The sequence below is a fragment of the Drosophila simulans genome, chromosome 2R (genome assembly GCF_016746395.2).
Source record: "Drosophila simulans strain w501 chromosome 2R, Prin_Dsim_3.1, whole genome shotgun sequence".
Lineage (NCBI taxonomy): Eukaryota > Metazoa > Arthropoda > Insecta > Diptera > Drosophilidae > Drosophila > Drosophila simulans.
The window spans coordinates 4415079-4428968 of record NC_052521.2 but is presented as its reverse complement, the minus strand read 5'-3'; the positions used below and the strand labels follow the sequence as shown (position 1 = coordinate 4428968).

General features: G+C 41.4%; 4 protein-coding genes and 2 long non-coding RNA genes across 10 annotated transcripts; 1 reads left to right on the top strand and 5 right to left on the bottom strand.

Moving 5' to 3' along the window:
• Positions 1 to 111: 111 nt before the first annotated feature.
• On the bottom strand, positions 112 to 1586 carry LOC6733313 (protein late bloomer). 2 transcript variants are annotated; one of them, XM_016167566.3, is made up of 5 exons: positions 1290 to 1586; positions 1035 to 1229; positions 802 to 966; positions 542 to 739; positions 112 to 413 (listed from the first exon to the last, which is right to left on the bottom strand). In XM_016167566.3, the coding sequence occupies exons 1-5, from the start codon at positions 1347 to 1349 to the stop codon at positions 336 to 338; spliced, it is 696 nt and encodes a 231-aa protein (XP_016026236.1). In that variant the 5' UTR covers positions 1350 to 1586; the 3' UTR covers positions 112 to 335. The 2 variants fall into 2 exon arrangements, with proteins under 2 accessions (XP_016026236.1, XP_044778664.1); XM_044922729.1 differs by having other exon boundaries at positions 1035 to 1225; positions 1290 to 1368.
• Positions 1587 to 1775: 189 nt separating this feature from the next.
• Positions 1776 to 5914, bottom strand: LOC6733312 (23 kDa integral membrane protein). The gene is made up of 5 exons (XM_002080335.4): positions 5665 to 5914; positions 2941 to 3105; positions 2494 to 2670; positions 2263 to 2436; positions 1776 to 2202 (listed from the first exon to the last, which is right to left on the bottom strand). Exons 1-5 carry the CDS (start codon positions 5722 to 5724, stop codon positions 2122 to 2124), a joined length of 657 nt encoding a protein of 218 aa, XP_002080371.1. The 5' UTR covers positions 5725 to 5914; the 3' UTR covers positions 1776 to 2121.
• Positions 5915 to 6670: 756 nt separating this feature from the next.
• On the bottom strand, positions 6671 to 9694 carry LOC6733311 (23 kDa integral membrane protein). 2 transcript variants are annotated; one of them, XM_016167565.2, is made up of 5 exons: positions 9256 to 9694; positions 7591 to 7764; positions 7368 to 7529; positions 7111 to 7308; positions 6671 to 7051 (listed from the first exon to the last, which is right to left on the bottom strand). In XM_016167565.2, the coding sequence occupies exons 1-5, from the start codon at positions 9310 to 9312 to the stop codon at positions 6980 to 6982; spliced, it is 663 nt and encodes a 220-aa protein (XP_016026235.1). In that variant the 5' UTR covers positions 9313 to 9694; the 3' UTR covers positions 6671 to 6979. The 2 variants fall into 2 exon arrangements, with proteins under 2 accessions (XP_016026235.1, XP_039148726.1); XM_039292792.1 differs by lacking the exon at positions 9256 to 9694 and adding an exon at positions 8664 to 8726.
• Positions 9695 to 11396: 1702 nt separating this feature from the next.
• Positions 11397 to 11951, bottom strand: LOC123327122. Its single transcript, XR_006541595.1, has 2 exons — positions 11786 to 11951; positions 11397 to 11727 (listed from the first exon to the last, which is right to left on the bottom strand). It is a non-coding gene; the product is annotated as an uncharacterized LOC123327122 (long non-coding RNA).
• LOC27206890 lies at positions 11942 to 12665 on the top strand. Of its 3 annotated transcripts, XR_006541594.1 has the most exons (4): positions 11942 to 12075; positions 12130 to 12251; positions 12314 to 12362; positions 12427 to 12665. It is a non-coding gene; the product is annotated as an uncharacterized LOC27206890 (long non-coding RNA). The 3 variants fall into 3 exon arrangements; XR_001600188.3 differs by having other exon boundaries at positions 11954 to 12251; positions 12295 to 12362; positions 12427 to 12568; XR_001600187.3 differs by having other exon boundaries at positions 11971 to 12251; positions 12427 to 12656.
• Positions 12661 to 13889, bottom strand: LOC27209402. Its single transcript, XM_016184835.3, has 4 exons — positions 13440 to 13889; positions 13279 to 13379; positions 13095 to 13221; positions 12661 to 13021 (listed from the first exon to the last, which is right to left on the bottom strand). The coding sequence occupies exons 1-4, from the start codon at positions 13540 to 13542 to the stop codon at positions 12903 to 12905; spliced, it is 450 nt and encodes a 149-aa protein (XP_016026234.1). The 5' UTR covers positions 13543 to 13889; the 3' UTR covers positions 12661 to 12902.
• Between the last annotated feature and the right edge of the window lies 1 nt (position 13890).

Here is a 13890-nt window from a genome sequence, read left to right as displayed (position 1 = left end):
TCGGTGAGTGAAAATCGAGAGCGAGAATCGCCCACTTGTGCGAGCTTTTCTTGTTTACCCGATCCCCACACGTTCAGATTCCTGCTGGCCAACGAAAATCTCTTGTAAAAGTTTAGTTTAGTCAATGGCAACGGGTTTATTTATTTTCGTTTCGAATTATTTCGTGGGCGTGGGTGCCAGTTTACAGTTTTATGAATGAATACTTGGTATCTGTTGCCTAACTTGGTTAATCATCGTAAACTACAATCACAATTCGCCAGGGCCGTATGGCTAGGAAATTACTCACAACAAATAACGATAATACGGTTGGTTCATGCAAATCCCTAATTACTATCTTAATTATAGAATCTTATGCGGTCGCGTTGATTGCGAATGCTGTCTACCAGGTAGCAGGTGGTCACCGAGCCGGCGAACTGCAAAAATAATAAGGTAATATATTAAACATAGGTATGTAATGATAGAAAGATACTTTGTTTGCATTGAGAACCAAGCAAAAACCAAAGATGCTGGCTTGTAGGTGAGAAACTCTAAATCTACTTACCTCGAAGATAACAAGGAACCAACTTAGCGAGTGGAAGTTGGCTGTCTTGTTGGTGACATACTCCTTGAACTTGACTTCGCAGCCTGTCATGAAGAGATTCAGGTGCTTGGTGCAGTCCCGATTGAGACAACAACTGGGAGGAGGCAACTTATCCAAGTGCAGGTAGTCCTCGGCATTGTTGCGGCCACAGCAGTGAAGCTATTGCGTTTTAGGTTTAGCTATGTTCTGAAAGTGGATAATTGGAAGGATGGCAAGCTTACCCACTCCTCGTAGGTGTTCAGTGTGCTGTTGCCCTCGTGCTGCAAGTCCCACAGGTCATCAAGTCCCTGCCTCAAAGAATCTGGTAGGAAATCTCGGCTGGCGGCATAGCTTATGCTGACCAATACAATCTGAACGATCAGGAGGAACACCAGCAAAACGGCGTACTATATATGAAAGTTATAGGAAAGGTGAGCTCTACAGGTGAGTCATAGAATCTACGTCGAGTTCTTACGCAGATCAACAGCGTTCTGGAGTCCTTGGCCACAGCCACCGATCCGAAGATGCTGGCCACCACGATGACGGTGCCCAGCAGGATGCAGAGAACGGCGCCCAGGTCCTCGCCGTGATCCATTCCCAGCACCCGCTGCTCCTCGGAGAGGCTGTCCAGCAGCCAGGCGCCGTACCAGATGAGCAGGCAGCCACCTAGCTAAACAAAGGCCACAATCCCTTTCAATGTCAGCCGATCGGGTCTATTTCGGGCACTTACGGCACAGATGCCACTGATGACACACAGAACGTATCTGAGCAGTCGGGTGGTGCAGTACATGGCGCAGCTAGCTTTCGATTTTCACAATTTTCATGCGAGTTCTTCCGTCGGCGTTCCAAGGCGCACACCTTGAGCAGTGCCATCAAAATATAGACTAAAGTCGCATAATCTCCATTTGTTTGCCTGGGGCGACTCGCAGAGCTGTCGCCGGCAAACGATTAACCCACAGATTCGTTGGCTGCTTCGGATTCTGTCGCCATCCGGTCCGGTCCGATCCGATCGGACCCGTTGGCCAGATGCAGTGGCCAAATAAATGCCAGGGGGGAATCAAAGGCGAGCACGGTCCCCAGCGAATATACTCATAGAAAACCAATGAAAACAAGCGCCCGCCCACGCGCTCTACAAAAATGAGCAGCATGTGGCCACCCTCACCTTTTGGCCGCCACTCCCCTCGCCTCATTATCATAGGAATGATGTCAACAGATCTTCAGATCTTCAGATCTTCTGGATCTTCGGCCAGATTCTTTATTTGACTTGGCTCCTCGAAATGCTGTTACAGAAAATGTGTGGCTTAGGTCGAGCTTAGTGTAGATTAAGTTACATTCTAAGCGGAGTATAGAATCCGCTTCAAGATTGCAGTTATCCAAAGTGATAAATAGAATACAATCAACGCACTGCTTTCGGTTTGCTTGGCTTAAGTAAATTTGTTTTGGAATCTCTATCGAGTTTCGGCTTAAGTATTTGTATGGAGAGTTCTTTGGCCTTAAGTATGCGCAGCTTAAAATTGAAATTTCGAAATGCATATCAATGTATTTCAAAATGGTATGTGAACCTATTTTTGATAGTACTTCGAGCGTCGCCAGCGGTTCACGATGCTATTGGCTAGGACATAGGCCAACAGGGCGCAAATCAGCTGTGAAGGAATCATTGTTTTCATTATTGAACATCATCTAGCTCTCAACATTCTACCCACCTCCACACCCAATAGCACCAGGGAAACCAGGTTAAATGTCGTCCAACGATCGGCGATGAAGTCCAGGAACTTTTGCCGGCATCCTTCGAGATTCAGTTTGTCACTCTCGCCGTTGTAGCAGCTATTCGGGGGCAGAATGTAGTCCGAGGGTCCCACATTGCCGCAGCAATCCAACTAAAATGAAGGGCATGAATGGGTAACCCACCTTTTTTAGATCTCTGCCCAACTTACCCATCGCTCCAGGCTGGCAATCTGACTCTGGTTGCCAGGCTTGATTGGCACCGGCTGGTCGTTCCACAGTTTATCGAACGTTTTGTCCACGTTAATCAGCAGCGAGGTTTGGAAAACCCACAGGAACCCAACTGCTAGAACTTCCAGTATGACCAAGACAATCAGAATAACAACGAACTGGGCAGAAGAAATAAGAATATTATTTTTGTATTCAATAAATGTAGAGAAATCTCAGACCTATTGAAACCAAAGCTACAGATCTAATTTTAAGAATTATTTGGATTTCTTCAGTTTTACAATGCTATTATACCCACCACTCGTAGAGTAAAGGGGTATACTAGATTCGTTGAAAAGTATGTAACGGGTGGGAAGATATATATTCTTGATCAGGTTCCGCCTAAACCGCCTAAATGTTTATTTCTCCAACTTAATGAACTTCTTACTTACCACCTTGGATGTCGCACTGCTTTCCCGCGCTGCTCCCAGAGCCCCGAAAAGGGCGGTCAGAACAACGACCACGCCCACTGCGATGATGACGAAGGCGGCCGTGTTGAAGTGCTCGAATTTGTAGATGATGTGCACACCAAGACCGATCACAACCAGGCCGAACAGCTGTCGAATGGGTAGAAGTGGATGATTGAAAAGTTAAATAATCCAGCTTTGTACGAGAGGTGATAAAAGCGTATCGCCTGAAGGTTTTCGCGTTGAGTCAGTATGCAAATGAGGTTTCTCTCCACCGAGAATCAATCGAGAAACAATCCAGGCGTTCAGCTCTGAGATTGAATCTTAGTTCTTACTAAGATCGCCCCACAGCGAAGTTAACTCATTCTCGCCGAACTAATGCCATCATAGAGCTATATTACGTATACGCAGAGTTGTCTCTCGGAAAACGGCCTCTCACTTTTCGAATGCATTGCGGTTGCATTTTAAAATTACCGCCATGACTCACTAGATCCACAAACACAACGCTACATTTCGCACTCTCCTGCCAAATGTAGGCTCTTCGTAATTTGGCAGCTTGCCCAGAGAAGCGAAAAGAATTCAAAATCCAATCCGAATACCGAAAGTAAGTTTTCGAAATGCGTAGTAATTACAAGGCGATGATGTTTGCACACGGCAACTTGTTGTCGCCACCAATTTGTAAATTATTATTACAATTGTCGTTGGCAAACAAGAAAACCAGTCGGCAAATACGTTGGCTTTGACGTGCCATGTTTGTTTGTCACCCCAACTCAATGGGCCCGGCTTAGAAAACGCTTACGAATCAGCCAAAAGCCTACGAGGTGATTATGAGTGATTTCGACGATTAATAACGGCAGCCATGGCTGACTTCGAGTGTAATCCCCGGTCAGAAACGTTTTGGGTAACCCTAAACTGGGCGTAACGCTGATTTTGGGCTCTGTTTAGGATGTAGTTAAATAAATATTCACTTAAGGCTGAATTTAATGAGCTTTGTTGCCCAATAAGGCAGCGGGAAAATATCATTTACATTAATAGAGTTACAATCGACACTGGGCCATCAATTAATGCTTATGAGACAATGGGATGAGCTGTAGTTCAGCAGACACGTCGACTGAGACATCTGGCATCTGGATGGTTTTGTGGATGGGCGAGTGTATATTGCGCGCCATTTAATTGTAATTTATTATTCCCCGGCGCCCAAAATCCAAATAGGCGCTGACACAGGGCTCGCGGAAAACCGAAAACACAAAGGCACGTTCTTGAAAGCTCCAAAATCGAAAGCAAACAAATTGTATTAGTTGAGAAAATGCGAGCCGAGCAACCCACAATCTGAATTCACTTAGGACCATCGACCCATAGTTAGACTTTGTGATCGAGTGCCTCGCTATGCGACTTAATTCGCAGCAGAACCTTATGATCGCCGTTTGCACAGGGAACAAGCCCACTCAACCGGTGATATCTAGAGCGGACTATTACGCCCGTCCAGATTGCTTAGCGGGCCAAGAAGACACTCAGGTGGTGTCCAATAAACGCGATAAGAACGTCATGTCTTGGCAACAGAGAAACAGCAACGTTTTATTAATTTGCTCTCATTTCCCCACGCAGACAAGCAATTAAACGCAATTATCACCAGAGTAACCAAGGTCGGACTTCGGCAGAGCAGTGCGGCCAACTAATTTGCATATCCGTTGATAAGGGGGACACTAGTACGCTGAGTAGGCAGATCAAATGCCATTGCCAGAGCGCTCGGAATCAATGTCCAAAAACGCACAGGGGCACAGATTTATGTGGGTTTCTGTCGGCATGGGAGCACTAAAGGCCGAGACACAAAGGTTAGGCCCTACCCTAAAACATAATGAAGTAATTTCAGTTTCAGCCTGGGCTCCAGCATAATTGAAATCTCTCAGCGCGCAAATCAAGAGTTAACTCGCCTGGAACCAAACGCGGAAAATCGCGCATACGCCGTGTGGTGCGCGCTGGCATTTCCTCGGCCTTCGGCCGCATTCCAATGGAATCAAACGGCAGAAAGATGCCCAAAACGTCTAGGAAATGACATCAACAGATATATGTACACACACGGCCCAAGCCAAAATCTGGTTCAAGTAAATCCAACTAAAATAACAGCGAATATCTAATAAAAATTCTGTAGATTTTGTTCAGGGTTAAGTGATGGCGTGGGTGACCAAGTTTCGACTTGGCGGCAGGCATTAAATGTTGAAAGCCAAATAAAAAGCTCAACAAAAAATAAACAAAAGACAAGCAAATATCTAAATATTATATCATTTTTAAAGATATTTTTGTGCGGGTGAAATTCGCTAGGAGACTATTTCCCTATCTGGCTGAACTGAAAGTTTTTGCCTCATTTTATTAGCTGCGACCAAATGTGAATTTGCAAATGAAACACAAAAAAACAAACAAATAAAAACAGCAAAACAATATTTATGCTTAAGGAGGTGCTCCAATGTTTGAGTTCTGTGCAATGAAATAAACAAAAGTCACGTCAAAGTCTGATGGATTTGTGAATGAACTTGGGCGAAGCTGGAGAACGTTTCTTGGGCAAGAACTGGCATTTGGCCAAAGTTGAGTTGTTTTCCTGCAATTAGCCTTGGCTAGAGCTCTAGCTTAATTACTGTCGTCGTGCTGGTTTGGGGTCACCAGAATTGCGCCACAGAAATGTAATGCTTAGTCTTTATGGATGCTTCTACTCACCGCGAGGATAATATCCCAAAAGAGGGCAAAGCCCTTCAAAACGTTTGTGGAGCAGGCCATCTTGCCAATCCCAATTTCGGAAACTGAATATCTTTATTTCTTTGTAGCAGGTACACGTATTATTTATAACACTTGGCAACTCGCGGCTTGTTGACAATCGGAAAATATTTATTTCGGATCTAACGGTTGCTGGGGTTACCCAAAACCGGGCTCATGCTCACCGCTCGACTGTTAACTGAAAACTGAAAACCTTTTCCAAACGTTCCCACTTCGTTGATAGCGCGAAAAGCATTTGGCAAACAAACGGCGGAAAACGGAACGAAAGCTTCGGCACAACGCGGAATCGAAACGTTTGGCCGCAAGAGCGCAATGATTTTGTGCTCAACTAGGTATTTACTTATATATGTTCGTTAGCGTGTACACAGAAAACAGAAATAGATGACGATCTATTTGAATAAAATGGGAGACGCGGTGGCCCATGCTAGTTATACCCCTTACTCCAAAAAATAGGGTATGTTGTTCCCGTGAGCAAGGAACCAACATTTCCAAAGATCACCACATTATCAACATGAGCTGACTTATCTGCTAAAACACTTCTTTAAAAATATCATTTTTTTTCGAAAAGTGCAACAGGCTTGGAAAGCTAATATACCCTGATTACTTTGAGGGTGTCGCGACTCATAGTAATAGTACTCTGACTGCAGCATTCTCTCTTTTTATTTTATTTTTGCCAGTAGAAATATTAAGTTTATATTCATTTCCATTTGAAACGTTCATGGTGTGTATTTTTTGGATACCAAAGCTTTTCTATGTGTGAGCAACGTAAACGCCAGTTTTATTTTTAAATATAATATCGTTTGTATAATTTAAACAAGCAAACCACAACGCTTGCCCCACAATGTGTGCCCCAATACATTACTAATCAGGTTAACTGATTAGAATAGTAACGAAACACGACCCAAACCCGCTAAATAGAATGCGTTTTTTCAATAATAACAGAATGAAGTAGGTGCTTGACTTTGGTTCGATAAATTTATTTAAAAGTATCTTGAAATAAATAAAACTAAATCTATTGTACTTTTCTTAATCTTAGTTGTGAGTTGCCTTCCGTATTTCACCGAAATCAACGTGTGAAAAGGATCATTTCATTGCACTGTGCTGATTAAATGAGTTTCAATTTCGAAAATGTAACAGCATACCCCAGCCTTGAATAACGCTCAAGACCTGCCAAGCCAATTAATCAATAGTGTAATATTCTTCACAAATTTAACAAGTCGACTGCCAATCGTAGTTGAGTATTTTCAGGTTTCACTGTCTAAAAGTAAGAGCGTCGAGCATCGTTGCGAATGCTGTTGCACAGGCGGCAAGAGATGACACTCAGCAGGAGCTGCAAGAGATGGGAACATTTGAAAAAGAGCGCTCAGTCGTTCGCTTTGTGGCACCCACCTCAAATCCAATGAGTACGAGAGCCAGGATGTTAAAAATCTTGGTCAAGTGCTGCCAGTAGTTCTCGAATTCCACCCGACAGCCGGTGTGGATCAGGTTCTCCGGCTTGCTCTTGTCGTGGTTTCGGAAACAGGTCTCCGGCGGCAGGCGTTCGTTGACGATGTAATCCTGGGGACTTCCACGACCGCAGCACTGGAACTATAGATGGATGGTTAACAGTGGTTATGACTCTAACTAAAGCCCTGCTGCAAACTCACCCAGTTCTGGTACAGCGACATGGCGCCGGGGCTGTTCAGTTCCTCCTCCCAGGTGGCCTCCAGGGCATTGGCCAGGTTGGAGGCCACCGTCTTCTCCTGGGTGATCAGCAAGTAGACGACGGCGAACTGTGCAATGATGACCAGGCACAGGAAAATAATGAACTGCAAGGAAATAGAACCGTGTAACACCATGTTTGGCAGTAGACACCCATCCTTGACTTACCGTCACTGTGCAGCACACGTTCTCGCGCCAGGCGGACAGGTATCCCCAAAGGACAACCAGCAGGGCAGCAGCCCCGAGTCCCACGTAGGCGTAGGCCGTCAGCTCACCGATCTCGTTTAGGTTGTAGGACACCGCCACATAGATGCCGAAGGATATCAGCACCAAGGCCAGCAGCTGTGGAATCAAAAGACCAATATTAGTAGGGAATTTCGGGGGCTTCTCAAATGGAATGAGCATTCTGACCGCATTATATATACATACATATATATGTAGTTCGTTTAGCTCAAGTAATACAATTACTAGTACCAAAGACCGAATTGAATTGTCTGCTCTAAATTAATCTGATAAGATAAGAATTCGTGCGTACATACTACATGATTTAAGTTCAAGTTGAAGACTTTCAAAAAGATTACAGTAAATCAAGTTTAATTACATGTAAGGGGTAACACTTTATCATAAATTTGATAAGCTTCAACGCTATGAATATATATGTTTAACATTAGTAAGATAAATTTACGGCTTGGCGCTTGATAGCTTTGATAAGAGACCGCTGAAATCCCACAATCAAGTCGTCCAAATTCAAATTGGCCGGCAATACACATTCATACACATAGTGCTTGTTATGTTATCTTTCCTCGCGAGTGAAACTCACTGAATTGGCAATCGCTACCTTCATCAGCAACCCACAACGAAACTTCTAGTACTTGTGGCCTAGTGTTCCATTTCCAGGGTTTTGACCTCCCACAAGGCGTTAACTGGAGAGCCCATTCGGGGGCGTCCTCCAGGCTAGCCCATCTGGCGACAGGAATAGACGCCAAGGAAGTTGGCGGGAAAGGGGTGTGGGAAACTAGGAAACTAGGGGCTGGGAAGTCGAAGAAGGACACCCACAGCAAACAATTCGGACAGGACTGCGCACACGGACAAGGTCATTCGATTACTATTCATATCTAATGCCGCGGTATCGCAGCGGATAGCTTGTTTGCTAACGTGCTTGTTTGAGTGGGTTTGAATTATTCAAATTCAGTCTCGGCAGCATTGGGATAAGTTTAAAAGGTGACGTGAGGCGCTCATACAGCGATGATGTTTCGATTCGAAACTGGAAGGCGGCGAGTCGCAAACATCGGTGATTAATTCCCTAGCTGTTTAGCTTCAGCTCTGATACGAGTGTGACTGTTTTCCGAGTGCAATGGATTCGTCCGAAGTCATGAGTAAGGGGCTAGTCCGTGCTGCAAGTCCAGATATCGATTGGAAAATTCCGAATTGATGAGCTGCCAGCGGACGGATAGCCCGATCGTATTATATATGCTGTGACCTCTGGGGCCATCTGGTCCTTCTCACCGCGGCTTGCAATTAAATTGTATAAATAAACCAATAAACTATAATCGGGGAAACGGGTTCGACCATTGGACGGTTTTACTGGTGCGTTTTACACTCCTGGCAACCAAAAGGTAACACATGGCGACGGTTCCCATACTAAAATATGCCGTGCATATGTACGTACGTACACTTGAAGTTGTGCCATTTGATAAGATGATATATTCTGTGCTTGTTTGGGATCGTTGCGAAAGCGACTCACTCAAGTGGTCGTTGTGCCATATTCTTGTTTACAACGCCTCAATTGACGTAATCGCTGGAGTGGGCGGGAAACTAGCGAAAGTAACTCACTGTGCAAAGTACGTCCAGGGCGTAAACAATCAGCTTCACACTCGACGTGGACGCCATGGCGGATGATGCTCCTCGGGTTCGTTGATGTTCGAGATGCCTGAAATTCCTGGGGAGCCGCCTGAATGGAGAGCAAGCTGCGCGAAACTTGTTTTCGTACTCCTCCGCTCTCTGTGAGATCAGATCGGATCAGTGAGATCAGCGGTGTCTCTATCGTTCTCTCTCTCTCTGGGCTCCGTGTACGTTGTCGATACTTTCTGGAAGATCGTCGCACCTATGTCGAATTTCCTCAATCTAACGGCGTGCAACGTAGCACCAATGCTGGGAAATCGTCAGAATTAGCGAGGCACTTTCCCGCAGCGAGTTGAATGACTCATGTGCGAATGACTCGGATCAGATGCGGTCTGTCCGTCGTCTAGAAATCCACTGAACGGCGCTTCTACTGCCGGCTGTCTCTATCTCTTCTCCGAAGCTTTTGAAGAAGCTTTTGCGTGCCGAATGCCATCAACGTTGCCAGGCAGACAAAAAAACTGACTGGCGGTTCACAGGTGTAACTTTTAAAATATGGCAATGCCTCGTTTAAACTAGTCTAATGTTTGCTAAAAATGAAGATGAAATTATTATATTCTATATATTATATATATAGAATTATAATTATATAATGTAAATATTCAAAATAAAAATTAAAATAGGTTTTAATTTATGAATGCCAATTAAATAGTAGAAAACTGTCACTGCGGTTAGGTCACCACGGAAGTGGGAAAAAATTTACCAAAGCGAGTTTCTCCACTATCGCATACCCTAAAAAAAACCTATTCGAGTTTTGTGCCTACTTTATACCCGTTACTTGTAGTGCAGAGAAGACACTTATGATTTGTTTTGCTTTATTATTAGTCTTTCTAGTTTCAATAGATATGCCAAATAAATTTACGCCATAAAAAACATTAATAAAATAATGCAGTGAGCAATATGTTTAACCATGTCGCCAATCTGGAAACAGTAGCTTTCGCACTTGCATATCTTCCTTAGCTGAGTCTCGGGTATCTGATAGTCGATTTAACCAAACTTTCAATTTAAATCATTTAGTAGTTTGTATAAACTTACCACAAATTCCCGATAGTACGTAAACACAACGTACAGTGTGCATATACTGAAAGCTGAACAGACCAATTTTTTATAATGATTTTGTTAAGTCTAAACATAAGACCGTGTTTATTCTTACCCTCCAAATAGGCAGATGTAATGCCTTCGACCACCCCAAACTGGGAGCTATGTTTCTGGCAGTATCCCAAAACCCACGCAACATGAATATAGTTAACCCATGAAGACATCAAACCCCAAGAAAATATTATAAGCTTAAACTTAATTAGTAAGACAAATTAATAATGAAATTATTAAGGGATCGCAAATGGTGACAAACCTGACACTTGGCACAAACCAAAACGAGACCATAGGCAGAATTGATCAATTGAAAAATACCAAGGAGTGTCCACAGATCTAGACATTCTAAAATATTAATCATTATGGATGAATGTAAACGGTATTGATATATTTATATACTATGAAACTACCTTCAGTCATCGAAATATTGAAATCTGATAAAAGTAGAGACATAAGCTAAAATAAAATAATTAAGACGGTATACACCCAATTATATTTAAAAGAACACACCAAATATCCATTACAAATCAGGAACGGAAGATGCAAAATTATCGAAATAACGAAACTCTTACACATCGCACGAAACTACGACTAACGCTTTTCAAACTAAAACCCTAAGGAAAGTTTTATTAATTGCAACAGCCTTTCCAAATTGCCCCATTAATAGGTAAGTTAATATATTAAGTATCACTGTGGGTGGCAGCACACATAGGTCATGACAAAATATCCATCAAAAGGTATGGTAATAAACGCTAAAATCCTTTATTAGCTCTCTAATTCAGCTTTAAATTTGTTCTCATTCAGCATCGTGCGAGCAAATCGTGGGTCAACAAACTTAACAAGAGAGAATGCTATCGTCGGGTTTCACGACTATCAGATACCCGTTACTCAGCTGGAAGTGCAAACGAGAAATTTCTATATTTTTTTGGAATAATAAAATGCTAAAAGGCTACCATCGATGGAAATTTCGAAAACATAACCTGTAGTTTAAGGAAAGTAGAAATTTATTGAAAGTAAAGGAATTCGTTTTCAAATTTAATCCAAGGAACATCTTTTTGAATTTCGAAAACCTTCTGTATCAAGATAATTTATTTTTAATACTAACTCTTAAATTAGCACCTAAACTGTTTATCAAAAGTTTACATCCAGGCGCAATATTTATAAAACTGTGTATTTGTAAACAGGACAGCTAATAATTGTTAAATTAATACTAACTATTTCCATCTCCAAGCTCCATTTGAACTTCTTTGGTAGGACAATATTTTAGACCTTTGAAATTTCCATAAACTGAAACCAGAGAATATATAGCAAAACCTATGAAAATGGAAGAGAAAGTTTTAAATTTAAGGTTTTTAAGATAATGCATACCCACAGATGTGCAAGAAGTGGAAAATTGAATAGGCGTCAAATTTTTGAGCGGTTTCCCAGAAAATTAAGAAGAATACTTCAGCCTCCAATAAACAGAAAGTTATAATCCAGAAGCAGAAAATAATTTTAACCTGTTAAAACAGAATGCTTAGAAAATATAGTAATTTATTTGTACCTCACCAACTTTGAATTTCAGGTAATTCAAAAAGAGTCCAGATCCCGCCAGAAAGAGTGATAAAAATTCCAAGAACATCAAAAATTCTGTAGTTCGATAAATTTCGCGATGCACCTCTGGTTGAGTAAAACGTAGAATAGTATATGTAAATTCAAACAAAAGCGAAATTACAGCGCTCAGGAATAGAAAAAGTAATGCAAGGACAATGCATAGTGGCTTGCACATTTCGATGTTCTGGTTCCCTTTCAAAATTCCAACTAATAGAAGGAGGTTTTCCTCTGTTTGAGTAAAAAAAGTATTATAATAGCAGCACTTCAATTATAATTCCGCTTAATTAGTTTATGTCATTACATTCAGAAACAATAAATAACGCAAGCTTGAAGTAATTATGCATTTAAGGAAAAAGGTACATATGTACACCGAATGATATATTGTGTATTAAACACTTACAGAGGGTATATTCATTTCAGTCAGAAGTTTGCAACATAGTGAAGTGGAATGGAAAGAAGACTTTCAAGAACGTTTTATGCTGGTAACAAAACAGACGGACGGACATACGGACAGACACACAGAAGTATAGCTAGAAGAGTGTCTCGGCTATCAGATACCCGTTATTTAGCTAATCGATGTGCATGGAAGATGAACATAGTTTCTATATAGTTTTTGAGTTTTGTACACCAGCTTTGCAATGTCAATAAAAAGCAATATTCCGGAAATATGTATGATGTACGATGTATGATGTATGTATTCCAATAAATTGAAATTTGATTTCGTTTAAGCTTTGATGTCTTACCGGTCGCAAATAATGGCAGATCACAGATTCTGCACAATTTAAAACTAAATAAAAACACAATTCTCAATCAATTTAAATATTGAAATTAGTTATATATATTTTAATTCGGCAGAAATGTTTTAAGAAGTTAATGCCTACATAACATATTAGATACTAGTTATCAGTGTTATCAGGAAGCACCCTGAAAATGTTTTCGATCAAGTGGTTTTTAACAATCTTTTTTGCTACCAGCATGTGTAACAAAACCAAAACGAAGCTGAAGACCAGGATACCTTGATTGAAAGGCAAAGTAATAATATTTATATATATTTATTATATATATATTTAATATTACCGTTGACTTACCGAAGAATATAATATGCCAATTCCAAACGTAATTTTTTGTTAGAATAATAGCATAGGTCATATAAGAAATCTCAAGCACTATTAACTCAAAAGTGACAATTATCCAGGAGAACACAAAGTGGAATTCCTGAAAAATAATTAAGTGTAAATGTTGATTTTATAGAAAATTCCTTAGCTCCCTTACTGTGTAATTCGACGATACCCACAGCAATCCACTGGCGCCGACCCAAGCCGACAAAAATAACATATTTTCAAAATTAACTGGTTCACATTTCTCCCAGGAATCTGTTAGTCGTATGGAGATCGATTAGTTTGGTTCATTTGCAGCCAAGTTGAATAACTTACAATATTTAAAGCAGTGCACCAGGCAAGGTAAAAATTTTGAACGTAAATAATATGTGAATGGGAAATAAATGCCAAGTGCTAGGCAACTTAGTATTTTCGGCATTATAGTCGAAAGGTCTATGTAGACTAATAAAGTTTATTTCCGAAAACAATGGGTGACTAGCCTGTAGGGGTAATAATCCTGTGATAGTTTTTAATTAATTGCCGTTTAGGTTTATTAGACAGGTCGGGGAAATTACACCCATTACTGTATTCATTAAAGTGTAGATGCAAGCATTTCTACCCTAAAAAGTATACATATATTTTTGATCACTAGTCTAGACTAGTAAAGTCTTTCTGGCCATATCCGTCTGTCCGTCCGTATAACCGTCGAGATCTCGGGAACTACAAAACATTCAACTTTAGAGACGTCAACCAACTTTAAGCACAAACCTCTTAAAAAATAATTATT

Excerpts from the sequence above, each read along its gene's own strand:
- LOC6733313 (XM_016167566.3), bottom strand. The coding sequence starts at position 1,349 with ATGTACTGCACCACCCGACTGCTCAGATACGTTCTGTGTGTCATCAGT. Across the intron at positions 967-1,034 it reads CCAGAACGCTGTTGATCTGC|TACGCCGTTTTGCTGGTGTT; the intron begins GTAAGAACTCGA and ends TTTCATATATAG. Across the intron at positions 414-541 it reads GGTTCCTTGTTATCTTCGAG|TTCGCCGGCTCGGTGACCAC; the intron begins GTAAGTAGATTT and ends TTATTTTTGCAG.
- LOC6733312 (XM_002080335.4), bottom strand. The coding sequence starts at position 5,724 with ATGGCCTGCTCCACAAACGTTTTGAAGGGCTTTGCCCTCTTTTGGGAT. Across the intron at positions 2,671-2,940 it reads GCAGTGCGACATCCAAGGTG|TTCGTTGTTATTCTGATTGT; the intron begins GTAAGTAAGAAG and ends TCTTCTGCCCAG. Across the intron at positions 2,203-2,262 it reads TGGTGCTATTGGGTGTGGAG|CTGATTTGCGCCCTGTTGGC; the intron begins GTGGGTAGAATG and ends ATTCCTTCACAG.
- LOC6733311 (XM_016167565.2), bottom strand. The coding sequence starts at position 9,312 with ATGGCGTCCACGTCGAGTGTGAAGCTGATTGTTTACGCCCTGGACGTA. Across the intron at positions 7,765-9,255 it reads CCCTGGACGTACTTTGCACA|CTGCTGGCCTTGGTGCTGAT; the intron begins GTGAGTTACTTT and ends TTGATTCCACAG. Across the intron at positions 7,052-7,110 it reads TCGTACTCATTGGATTTGAG|CTCCTGCTGAGTGTCATCTC; the intron begins GTGGGTGCCACA and ends CATCTCTTGCAG.
- LOC27209402 (XM_016184835.3), bottom strand. The coding sequence starts at position 13,542 with ATGCCGAAAATACTAAGTTGCCTAGCACTTGGCATTTATTTCCCATTC. Across the intron at positions 13,380-13,439 it reads GGTGCACTGCTTTAAATATT|ATTCCTGGGAGAAATGTGAA; the intron begins GTAAGTTATTCA and ends TACGACTAACAG. Across the intron at positions 13,222-13,278 it reads GGGTATCGTCGAATTACACA|GAATTCCACTTTGTGTTCTC; the intron begins GTAAGGGAGCTA and ends ATTATTTTTCAG.